This window comes from Ostrea edulis, chromosome 9, assembly GCF_947568905.1.
Source record: "Ostrea edulis chromosome 9, xbOstEdul1.1, whole genome shotgun sequence".
NCBI classification, from domain to species: domain Eukaryota; kingdom Metazoa; phylum Mollusca; class Bivalvia; order Ostreida; family Ostreidae; genus Ostrea; species Ostrea edulis.
Genome location: NC_079172.1, coordinates 37,269,304 through 37,283,206, shown reverse-complemented (window position 1 = coordinate 37,283,206; position 13,903 = coordinate 37,269,304). Strand labels below are relative to the sequence as shown.

Sequence of the window (13,903 nt, the reverse complement as noted above, 5' to 3'; positions counted from 1 at the left end):
TTAAATGTATATCCACAGAAAATGATGATAAACAGATGAGAAACAGACATGAACTAGTAATTTCAAAGATTATTTTCCACCACTTCCTCCGTCCTTCTCTGTGTCCACTCACCCATAGTCATACTTCTTAATACTCATACTATCAAATCAAATTTATGACTTTAACAGATTCAACAGATATTAAATAAAACAGGATGTCCATGGGCCTTGACAGTCATCTCAGTACCATCTATCACGTTTTCCAAAGCTCATGACCCGAGTGCATAAAGGTTTTAAGCTTATTAATGTACGCAAACATTTCTAACATGTAGTATAGGGTCCAAAATGCCCACCACAGGACTGCTCAGTAAACAACTCCATGCTTGTTTGCTCAGGTACTAATAATAGAACCTGAACCTTGGAGTGATAATTTTCACAAATTCATAGGTGACCCAATGCTCATTACAATCATGCAAATATTTCACCTTCTTGATGTTTAGAAGCAAAGAATTCTTAAAAGATAAAATACATTTTCAATGTATGATAAGTTAACCCCACCTGAATCATAGACCAAAATATCATTAATTTCACGATTTTGGTAATGACTTGATTACTCATTATAATCATACAAACATTTTGCCTCATTGATTTCTAGAAGTAGGAAGTGTGATATTCTAAAATATAATGATTTTCAATACATGTCAAACTTATCACCCCCTTAGGACATGAATCCTAAACCAAGAGGTCATGGATTTACCAGTTTAGTAGAGGGCGTATTGCTTATCATAATCATGCAAGCAGTTTAACAGGTTGGTTTTGAGGTTGCAGAGATGGATTTTCTCTCCGCTGCGGCTGCGTTGGATCCCCGTGATCGGGAGGTGGCTATCTGTGAGAGAGTATGATAGTTGCCCGCTTAGAAGGTGGGTTTCCTCCGGGTACTCTGGTTTCCTCCCACATAATTACCCCCTAGCGCTAACATCCGTGCATCAAAGGACTCCATTGGGAAAATGCTTTCGAGCTCTCATGGGTTATCCTTGGTATTTATATCTATATGTATGTACAGTTGTATATATCAATATTTTATCGAAATAAGATGTTAGAAGATTGCATTAATTTTTTTGGTTTGGACCCCATCCAGCAGGCCTCGCAGACGCAATGTCCATGAAATTTGCGATTTGTGTTCCCCTTAGGCTTAACCCATAAATGTTATATACATAACTAGGCTAGATTTAGTTCAGCCATTAAAGGAAAGAATCTGAAAATGTTTACTACCGACAGACGACAGCAGATAGCAACAAATCACATGAATGACTCAGGTGACCTACTGCAATAAATATGAATCTGGATTATAGTTCTTCATGTCCATGACAATGTCATATCAATGTGACTATTCATTCGTCAGTAGCAAACGGTATACTCGCTTACACATCTCATGAACTGTTGACACATAACGCATTCCACGTTTTTTGCCGGAATGATGGAGAGAAAAAATAAGAAAGTCGGGTATAGAGAGGTTGACCACTGGGCTTCCATCGCGAATAGCAAACGAAAGAACCTATAGATGTAAGCCTTATTATTTTTCTATGAAAATGAACTAGAAATATTCTGAAATGTAATGCATGTAAGAAAATTGAATTGTAATCAATTCATGAAAACAAATGTCAATCGAAGATTAACTTTGATATTTTCAAAATTTTCCACAAGATATTTTTAGCAGGAAATTGCATTTTCAAAATAAATTCATTGTAATTCTTCTCCCCGTCTGTTTCATTTACATTTGGGTGAAAGATGAAGGTAACCAACAGTGATCAATCTCATAACTCCTATAGGCAATACGAAATAGACAGTTGGAGAAACACGGACTACTGGATATATCAGAGGCTGTATCAGGTGCCTAGAGGTAGTAAGCATCCACTGTCGACCGGTTACACCTGCTGTGAACACTATATCTTGATCAGGTAAACTAAAAAATCTGTAGTTAAAAACAGTGTGCCAAGAGCGGCCTAACAATAGGTATTGAACATGTCAGACAGCATATGACTCAATGAATGGTGGTATTGGCAAATTAGATCATTATAATAACCATAGAATTTGCTGTACCATCAACTTGTTTGTTAGTAGCCTGTCTCAATTAAAAAAAAACCCTGATCACACGTAGAACAAGCTCTTGCGTATTGCGTCAGTTGAAAGATATAATCAACATATGCAGGTGATAATGAAATATTGCTACATAGATATGGGAGGTTGGCGATAGGAAGCTGAAATCATTCCGTTTTTTATAAAGATGAGTTAGTTTGCCCTAAATATTTATTTTCAATAAAATATCTAGGTACAAAGAAGATGTGAAGGACTCTGTGGCGTCTCTTATTTCGATTTTACAGGGATATATTGAATGGAGATATGAATGAAATTGATTATTGTTAATAGATAAATCGTCGATGTATCTAAATGTGAAGTTGAAGGTCACAGCAAGAGATTGTCTTCTCACTTGGAAGCTTCTGAACAAACACTGCTTCATAAGAATATGAAAACTGGTCAGCTAACGGAGCACAATTTGTACCCATGGGAATACTAACAGACTTTTGGAATATTTGACCACCGAAGACTACGAAGATCTTTTCAATGAGGAATTTCAGGAAATCAATTTTTTGGACGACTGATTACTAGATACGAATGTTTCTTTTTTTCATTTTTGGCGAAGAAGCAACTGTCTATGATTTTGAAATGTCTAGTCTTTAATCAATCGTAAGGAATGGTCATTAAAAGTGTTAAAAAGTCATACGTTTAGGTGTTGTTGATTTCAGAAATGTTTTGAGATTTCAAATTTACTAAATTTCTTCAGAATTTTTTGGAATCCATATTTGATTTACACCACTTCTAGCATATGTTGTGGCACAATACGTTTGAAGGTTTTCTTTCACACTTGTTAATATGTTCATGAGGAGCAAATATGGGGGCTGAATAGGATATTGATTTCATAACTCTTACAATGAATACAAAATTACGGCAAACACAGGTCCCTGGATATACCAGAGGTGGGATCAGGTGCCTAGGAATACTTAACTTTATGACAAACTTTATGAAATTGATATCCTATTGAGGTCCTATATTTGCTCCTCACGAACATATTAACAAGCGTGAAAGATACTTCAACTTGCCGTTAATATCTAAGTCTTTATATATTTCACAGGATAAATCTATGCCATTCAGCAGACTGACATTTTACTGAATGGCCTAGAAAGGTTACGGAATGTCAGGACCATTCAGTCACTATTCTGTAACATTCAGCAACCTTTCAGTTAACGAAATGCCATAGTTTCATCACGTGTTTTATATGTATAATTATATATATGTTGAAGTGTTATATATCTTCCCATATTTATTCCATTCGGATTCCTTTGAAATAGACTTTAAAACATGAATGAGCTCACTCTTTGTATTTATAAAGTCCATGTTATATGTTTGTATCTTTCTCTATCAATTATCTTAGAGCAATGTTAGAATAAGGTTAATCTGAATAAAAACAATCACAAACATTACTGAGCAGTCAGATCAATGAATATCTTAGATTTAATCTAAATTCCTTACAAACAAATCATAAATACTGTTTCCGCAGGAAGTGGATGAAAGGTGAATATAATGAACAGTGATCAATATCATAACTCCCACAGGAATATAAAATAAAGAGCTGGACAAACAACGACTCCTGGATATACCAGAGGTGGGATCAGGTACGTAGGAGGAGTAAATATTCTGGGTGATTGAGTTATTAACAGGTAATTGATTTCAGTTTTCTAATGTTCGCCACTGTTGAACATTATTCTAAGTCTACTGTACATGTGTTGGGGATGATGTGTTAAAAATTAAAACAGTGTTATTTTTCAAATTCATTTGAAATTTGATTAAATAATGAAGAACCGTGTCGTTCTTTTTTGTATTCACTGAAATGGAATAAATTTTGCTTATGCTTGGACACATTGGTATATGAAATACAGCTTCTTTCGAGTGAAGTACATGTGCACTATATGAAATTAAGAATGAAAATTAGCTTGTTTATTTTGCATTTGCATTCGATAGGAAATTGAATTATTTTCACCCATGATATGAATATCACAATGGTCATATAATCATGTCCAACAGACATTTTTCCAATATCTTTTCTTTGTTTATTTGTAACGTTACGATCAGCTTATGTGCACTAGTATAGGACAAGTGAAGTTACGCTTATTTCTGACGTAAATGTACGTCTACAACTACCAGTGAATACCGCCCCCCACACATACACATAAACGTACACTATATCTAGATGTCTACGTTTACGTCTACGAACTTTAGTAAACATGTGCCCTGAACACTAAACATAGGTCTATATTTGTGGTACTTGACCCAAAGAAGATGACAATTTAGTATGAGTGTAAAATTTCGACGGATGTAAATCAAGCAAGCAATCAGTCTATCAAGAATGAAAGGGGAAGATAAGGAACTGTGAATGTATTGCATCTACATGTAGATTGTAGAATATGAAACAAGTGTATAGATAATAAGTTATTTACTCATTTTCTTTCTAATGTAAAGAAATTGTGTATTCTAATATTTCAAATATAATAAGCTAATTGAAAAAAGAAACTTTGTTAAGTAGAAGACAATTTTCAAGAACGTGAAAGACATGTACAATATTCATAGCATGATGTTTGAAATGATAGATGACTGTGATCTTATTGCGTGTGATATATTGATTGAATTATAGATATACCAACACAAAATTGTTGGAGTACATTATGGGAAAGGAACTTTGTTAAGTAGAGCACGATATCAAGGATATGAAGGACACATAAAATGTTATTACCCATTATGATTTGTGTGAAATGATGGACAACTGTCATCTGTTAGAGCGTGTGATGCATGTGTTAGTGTATGAGGCACCGAATGAATTTCTAGTTATATACATGTTGATGTGAAACACGACATAATCCATCGATTTAATGATATAAATATATGCATTGAAGATGACATAAAAGAAATAATCAGATGCACTATATATATATATATATATATATATATATATATATATATATATATATATATATATAATTGAATAAAAAAGCAGGAAAATATAAAGTTTCAAAATATATTTAAATCACTAGCGCTTTCTGGATTTTAACATCCATCCTCAGGTGAATACAAATAATGAATTCATATTATATATAAATATACATGTACTTACAGTTTCGTTAATTTCGTCAATCCCTCAAACAATCCTTTCTGTAACGTTGTTAGTTTATTGTTGTATAGGTATCTGAATTACAAAGAAAGCTTGATTAAATTATATATATCCATACAATATTGCTTGATTACATTTTGATGTTAACCAAAAAAAAAAAAAACAAACAAAAAACCCCCAAAACCCAACTGCAAACATTGAAAGCAATTTTAGCTGCAGTTTTGGTCTCGGGATGTTGTCTTGTAAGATTGTGATTGACTATTTTAATAATAGAAGAAACAAGTAAGGTTTATTAACTTTTTTGTTAATATGGTTTATTAAAAAACATGTTCAGAGGCTCTGAAGGAAGCAAAATTACATTATTGTCTTCCCATACAAAAATGAATTCTATGAAAGGCGAAGATATGGACCAGTGATCTGATAACCCCCACAAACAATACAAAACAGAGAGTTGAACAAACACGGGCCCTTGAATATACTAAAGGTATATAATGCTATATATTCAATAAAACCGAAATCTTCATTTTGATAGAATACTCAACTTAGATTAAATCTTATCAATTATTATATTCTAAACTGCATATCACATTTTTACAGCAAAGTGATATTTAAATATAGAGCTGCTAGTGCTGCAATGTTTGCTCTGGATAAATTTGATCTCGGTATATATCAGGAAATCAATAAATAATTCTAGGAGTGGATGAAAGTTAGAGAGTGAATCTTATATTAATGAATGTTATTAGAACACATAAATGCATAAGGAAAGACGTAAAAGAGATTTTTGCACAATTCATTTCCATCATCGCAGTCCATTGCCGACTGTTGTCTTAATCCTTGATATCAATAACACCAATGACCCAAATATTGAAGATGTTTAACCCAAATTTCAAAATGATTTAAACATGATAGCATAACTAATGGTTTTGTTCTTGTTTTTAAACATATATAAGTCATTCTATTGCAATAACATACTAAAAATATGTAGAATTTATTTGCCAAACCGTGACCATTCTCATAAATGTTATAAAGAACACAAATCCAGAGTAGGGAAAACACGGACGACAGAAACACTATAGATTTATCAGATGCTAGGAGTAAGCATCCCCTGTTAACCAGTTTCACCCGCCGTAAGACTACTGTTTTGATCAGGTAAACGGAGTACTCGGTAGTCAAACTCAGCATAAAAGAAGGGCATAATTATTTGTATGAAACACGCCAGACAATATTGATGGATTTTAATTTGAAACTAAATCATAATAATTTATAACTGCCATAGAATGTGCAAAATATTGACTTGAAACGCGACTGTAACATCAACGTTTTTGTCATTATCGTATTTTTCAGTAGCCTACCTCCATTTAACAAATGATCATACGCAGCATATGCTTTCGGATAGAATCAATTCAGATCCATAAACATCATATCCATATTTTTACATACTAATTTTGACTAAGAATTACTCCGTTTACGTGATCAATTAATAGGGCTCAAGGCAGGTTTGACCAGTCAACATAGGGATGCTTACTCCTCCTAGGCACCCAATCCAACATCTGTTATATCCAGGGGTCTGTGTTTGCCTTTATCTTAAAGGACACAACGCATGTTTTTAAACGTTTTTCTTTTTTCAGCAAAATTCTTTCCATGCCTAAAACCACTTTAAATGTGTTTTAAATGAAATATGTTGCGTAGTTTTCGAGTTTGAAAGCGATGGAATTCAAATCTTGCGATACCGTGGTATGCATATTTACTTTCGCTATTTTACGTGCCATTATGTGTGACGTCATATGCGCCCTCGGGTTTGAAAACATCTATAAGTCATTTCATAAACAAATTAGATTTAATCGACAAAAAAACAATTATCACGTTAACAGTTTGAAATACTATTGCATTAAGATGTTTTGTGCCGTATTCGGGTGTACTAGTTGTCGGTAGAAAGGATTTAGACTGAGTATTTTTCAATTTTTCGAAGGAAGGTACGAGAAAAAAGACGTGGATATGTTTTTGTTAGAGCAAGAACTTTACCTTTAAAATAAACCACCCAGTCACCTTTTCAAATACCACTTGGACAGAAACCCAGATAAACTGCGAGAAAATGGATATATCGAAGCTAAGCACTACATAATTCTGTTCTGGTCTTCAAATTCAATACACACTCGGATCAACTGACCTTCACCTTGTAACAACATACCCGGTATATAACTTGTGCTTCCAGTTTCTACCAACTGGTAGATTTACAAAGATTTTAAAGATACAAAATAATTGAACTTTTAATCATATAAATAATAGAATATTGTATTTCTTAACTTTAAATGGAATTATAAAATTTTTTCCTCATTTTAAAACTCGTTACAGCTTGAGTGCGTCAGTATAACGCCGTGCTCCAACTTCCTAACGATGTGCAGATCACAATTTGTAAAAATAATAATATGATTGCTTTATCAAAATAAAATATTGTGATTTCCACTTTAAATTTGATTATTTTTATTGATTTGTGTGGTTTTTTTCTTCTTTTTTCTTTCTTTTCAAAATGCACTTTGAACTTTGACCCTTTTGTGAATTTCGGAGACTCGCGTTAAAAACCTTGTTATCGCTACTCCTACTTAACGGAAAGTCATAGAGACACGAAACCTTCGCTAATGAATTCACAGTAAAACCCTCTTGCATAGAAAAATTAATCGAAGGGATAGAAAAACCCTTAAGCATAGTTATTGCCCTTGAAAGTATCCAATATCATTATTTAAGCCTATAACTTTTATATTAATATAGCAAGAGACATGGGGCCACTTGCATTAAGACCGATGACCTTTGACCTTCAATATTAGGTCAAAGTCAAAGGTCATCCTGAATTTTTTTTTTTTTGATTTTCAAGGTCTTTTTGAGTTTCTTACATCATCTTGAATATTCTTAATTTTTTTCTTAATCATGGTAGGTGGAAAGCCCTCTAATTGTTCGCGAATAATTAGGATCACTAATTTTGTTCGGCATTCCTTCTTTTGACACATATGGCCATATCGATTTAAAGATTTATATAATGGAAAAGTAAAGACTAGCATGCAAAGGCTTGAAGAATTACAATATATGTGTAAGTTAACAACTGAAGTTTATGACAAGGGGGATGACTTTGGCTTATGACAAGGGGGTGAATTAGGCTTCCCCATCGTCAACTTCCTTTATTTCATTATTACTTGCAGTATTCATCTTGTGTGAATAAAAACAGTTCATCTCATATTTCATAAATCCTATCAAAAATACAAAATTAAGAGAAGGGCAAACACGAATTCATTGATTATTACAATAGTCCTCAGTCCTTGAAAATTTCGAAAGACGTAGAAAATTTTATAGAGGGGTCCCCAAAATTGGTTCTTGTGCAATGAAATTATCTTTTGCTGATGTCGCTACTGCACAATACTGGAATTGAGTAGTTCAAAGAAACTTTTAAGTGCTCTCTATCATTTAAAGTAATACCAACCTCTTTTGCGTCATCCGATTTTGCAAAATCGATGATTTTTTTGGGGGATTTTTTTTTTTTGATCTATGCATGATGACAACATAAATTTTGTTGGAGTCTTTTCCAATGGTTATTGTTAAAATATAAATTATTTCAAAAATTTAATTCATATATGAAAAATCAATGACATGTTTCAAAATATTGAATCCAAGGACAATAATCATGTTTCCATAGAATTCTTTATTAAGGTACTCATTGTATAATGACCATATTTCATATCTAAGAATGGATGGTGGAATTTTTGTAATCATGCTATCATTTTGAAGGGTTCATCAAATAAAAATAATCCACCATAGGAATTTTGAAAATTTTGTTTACTGCTTGATTTATTTCATCTAGAATTTAACATTGAAGTATATAGGAAAAACATGTTTTATTACAATATTTTATAGAACGAAATTATATTTTCACACAAATTTCTTGGTAGAAAGTTACAAACACTTTCTCTTAGTGAAAATATGAAATAAAATTAATCATTGACCACACACATTTTTAGAAAATTAGATTTTTCTTATTTTTACAAAGGGAAGACAACTCTTCCAAAAAGTCTTAAGTGCAGAAAGGTCAGCTTCTAATCATTTACCAGTCATGTGAATTTCATCTGCTTCACTTTCATCATTATTTAACAATAAACATTTATGTTGATCCAAATCCTTCAAAATTGTTCATTATCCTGTCATTATACATGGAATACCTTAAGTCCATTATGCGATATATTTCCTTTTTTACAAACACTGTATAATTTTGTAAAGAAACAGTGTCATAAAACTACCATTAATACTAGTTTAGCGTTATAACCAGTTTTTGTGAATTTTTCATAATGCTGTTGAAGGAAAATTGCGATGTTCTGAAGTTGATATTTGATATTTGATTCTGTTTATATATGTCTCGAATATTTAAAAAAAAGTTTGATTACGTATGTATTTTATTCCACAACTTATTAGTTTTAACCCTAGGACATTGAAATAAATACTCTTTCTAGGCTTTTATCAGATAATAATCTGAGTATGCCGTAACACAAATATCGTAAATGGAGATTTTCAAACTAACTAAATAATATTAAGCACAACGAAAATGTATGAGTTGTTTTGGATAGAGAAGACACTGCGCTAATATTTTTTTTTTTTTTTTTTTTTAGATACAAACGCAATTTTTAGAACTCTCCAGCTTACCGTGACAAGTTACTCTATAATCTAGTAACAAAGTGAAGATGTTCACACACATATGTGTAAAATAATAAATTATCGAATACAGAGGACGAAACTACCGAGGATCATAATGATATCACAAAGATGTGATTCGGGTATCATTTGGCCTAATTTAATTTTTCTAGGACAGAGGTGTTCCGAATATCTGGCCTTTTGATACAGTGTAAGTTGATATATCAATCCAATGTTAAATCTTAACACATCCTTTCATATCTATATATGACATAAATATCTTCCCCACAATGGATTTCAATGTAAATTATCAGAAGAAAAACTCTCTCCAATACGACATCTGCTTGAATCAAACACTGCAGAAAAGATCTAATCTTTCTTGGGGATTAAAATATTTAAAATACCCCTGCTTGTGGAAGTTGTGAGATTCATCATTATTCGTTGTCTTCACCTTTCATTTCATAGGATCTTGCAATGTAAAGATAATTGTTGATGTTGAAATAAATATTGTAAATAGTTAAAACAGTTAACATCAGTTCTTTTTACAGGGACTTATACGATTTCCATTGTAGTATAGTGAGTTTGTTGGATATATCTATTGCAATACATACAAAAAACATCGATGGAGGACTTAATCCAATCTATAGGCAACCTTACCCTTAGCAAATCTAACCACCTACTTGAGTGCATATACGTTGGTTATTCTAGAATCGGACTTCCTTGTTCTTTAAGAGGACGTATTTCTTTATTTTCTAATTCTACGTTTCCTCGTTAATAACTTTCCAGTTATCTCGTTTGACACTAGTTATTATCCATGAAATAGACTTAACTCAGAATCATTTGGATACTTTAATGTACCTAAACAACAAGAGGCTGGCATTGTTGTCCATTGGATATATGAAAAGGTGATCAATATATTGTAACTCCTATATGTACAAAATTCCTTCTAGGCTCCTGATCCCACCTCTGTTGTGCCGAAGGGTACTTGTTTGTCTTACTCTTAATTTTGTATTTTTAAAGGAGTTATGAGATTGGTTACTGTTCGATATTTTAACGTTTTCATTTAGAAGAAATTCGTAGCATTGTCGTAGCATTGTCATTAAAAATTAAGTATCATGTTTGTTAGCTCTACCGGAGCAGTTCATAGACAATTACAAAATGAGAAAATTTCGACTTTATTGGAATCAAAGGTTCAATATGAAATCCATTGATAAAATCTAAGTAGGAAAGACTTGCAGCAGTGGAAACTGAACATTGTTGGTTCTAAAGTACCCATGAACCGAGGTTACCAGATTTCATAACTAAAACCATTGCAGGTTTGATAGACTAAACGTGTAACCTTCAATCAATTAATACATCAATAGGTATACCATGGAAAGATTAAACTCAATCATCATCTTAATGTCTTAGACCTCTACGCGTTTTTTCCTCACTGCTGGCAACATGGAATGATAGACAAGATAAGCACGTTAAATTTGTAGCTTAACATACAACTACCGTAGCATATATATATATATATATATATATATATATATATATATATATATACTAATTGTGATGCACCAGATGTGCATTTCGAAAAATAATTTTGGAAATTAGAAATAACAATAAACTTGTAGGAGCTAAAAAGAAAACTAGAGTGCCAAAGGAACTGGAGCCAAATTCGTCGAAGGATCAGAGCTATGCATGAGGGAGATATCATCCTTAATTTTTAAATAAATTTCTAAATCTTATCCCAGGAATTTAATATACATCTGTATTTTCAAGCTAGTAACGAAGTACTTATCTACTGGGCTGTAGAGACCCTCGCAGACTAACAGTCCACCAGCAGAGGCCTCGACCCAGGGGTCATAATGTAAAACGTATACGGTACCAATTCTGATGCACCAGATGCGCATTTCGAGAAATAATGGCTCTTCATTGATGCTCAAGCCGAAATTTAGGAAATTCGAAATAACAATAAACTTGTAGGAGCTAAAAAGAAAACTAGAGTGTCAAAAGAACTGGAGTCAAATTCGTCCAAGGATCAGAGCTATGCATGAGGGAGATATCATCATTAATTTTGAAACGAATTTCTAAATTTTATTTTAATATATATGAGAAAAAGAATTTACTTGTTCGTTAGAGAGCGATAGAACGGTTAGAAAATATGAATATGGGCATACATCTGGCATATATTTGGCTTATAGCTGCTGATATCTCAGGTAAAGTAAAACTACAACGCAGTTTTGGAAAGAAGATATTCAAACAAGAAAATACATAAATTAATGCTTGATAAACGAGTTTTTCAATGAGCCATTGAAATGTTTAATATTAGTCCAAATATTGATTTATTTGCTATGCTAATGTACATGTAATATCATAAATTAGGAAAACTATAAATACTGCAGCTGAAACCCTTCACAATATATGTCTTTCTCTATTTCTTGCTTTGGATTGAGATTGTTTTGTTTTCTCCCGTTCTGTATGATAATATCAGTTTTTCAGAAAATGACGTTAGATCAAGCAACAAGTACCTTATAGCCGTTTTCTTTTTAACGCAGGAATTATATATCTGTCAAATAAACCGGCTATGCGATACCTTAACAATGCCAGATTGGCCACCACATTCTAGAGATGACGAAACATTCACATATTGGGAAACTTTTAACCCATTGCTTTCTTTAAGATCTGGAGATCAATCCAAAGTAGACACTCATTGGAGGAAACTAAAGACATATTGTTGTCTTCGTGAATAGAAAAAATAATATGAGTGTTATCTATGTAAATGGAAGACATTCTGTGGTGGACCGGAAAGTGATTCCTTTTACACAATTGTAAATCATGTTTTAGAGTTATAAAGAATTTTGTATGATACTGGTCTTGAATTTTGAATATTATGGTGTCAATACAGCAAGGAGTGACTCATGTTGATGCTGTTCATCGTCGTATGAAACAGCATGCACTATTAAAAGGATTTCTTAAAGGTGCTTGATAGAAAACATCTTTTCCTAGATATTCAGAAATTCCGGATGTCGCAGTTGTACTGGACTGGATGAAATCATTTGGTTTTGACGAAATTTGCCTGGGTTTATCGAAGTTGAAGACAGTGTGCGATATGATTTAAGCACTTTGAAACAAACTTGACCGGTAACAATCTGGAATTGACTGATTCGTATTCAGAATCTAGAATTGACTGTTTTCTTAAAGAAGTAGGTTTTTTTTTTTAAAATTTAATTGTTTTACCGGTTCATGAGCACGGATAGTTTTGTAAATGTTACGCATTTGAGGAATACATCGGCATGTCAATGCATTAACTAGTCATCTTTGGCATGCTTGGGACAGACTTGATAAAAGTGTTCTGATAACTAAAAATACCCTGTTCATATGTAATGATGTATATATTTACTTAAGAACAAGACATATTATCATCAATTAATTTGTATTATCACAAAACGGTACGTTTCCCAGGTTCATGACACGGGTTCGAAAAAATGATATAAACCCGTAGCACAGGTTCATAATTATGCAAATTAGGTAAGTTAATCATTCATGCCCCACCTGAAGAAAACAACATGTCATCCTTTGAAATTGTTAACACTGCCGGTAAAAGACTTTGTTTTGTCACCAGGGTTGTTCCAATGGGATTTTTTTGTCTTATATGAAGTGAAAATAATTTCAAGTTTCTTGAAACCGTGACGTAGCGACGATGTCACAATCAAATTGAAAGCAAAACAATTCTGTGACAGTCGGGTTGTGAAATAAACAAATAGAATATATTGCGTTGAAGAATACTTGTGTGATAAATCGAATCTTACACTCGTGCCTATGACAGATGGAATTTATGAAATTCGTTATTGGATTTGAATATTTCCCCCGCCAAGGCTCGAGAAATGTTAAATTCTGTGACGCATTTAAAGCTTGACAATTTCATGTGGTTACGTAATAGCATGTACAGTGATGAAGTAGAATTGGAAATTATACGAGACATGTACCTGTAAGGCTTAGTAAGCTGATATTTGATTGTAATTCAAATTAATTACTAGAATGGAATGG

General features: G+C 32.7%; 1 protein-coding gene across 44 annotated transcripts in view; it reads right to left on the bottom strand.

Annotated features, from left to right (window-relative positions):
- The window catches only part of LOC125659436 (leucine-rich repeat-containing protein 15-like), a 615,079-nt gene that overhangs the window by 18,175 nt on the left and 583,001 nt on the right, over nt 1–13,903 (bottom strand). For 36 of the 44 annotated variants that reach the window (XM_056149051.1, XM_056149060.1, XM_056149041.1 and 33 more), the window contains one exon: nt 5,204–5,275. The exons of the other annotated variants lie outside the window; for them this stretch is intronic. In XM_056149051.1, coding sequence (XP_056005026.1) covers nt 5,204–5,275 — 72 coding nt within the window. The remainder of the gene's footprint in view (nt 1–5,203; nt 5,276–13,903) is intronic. 44 annotated transcript variants of the gene reach the window in all.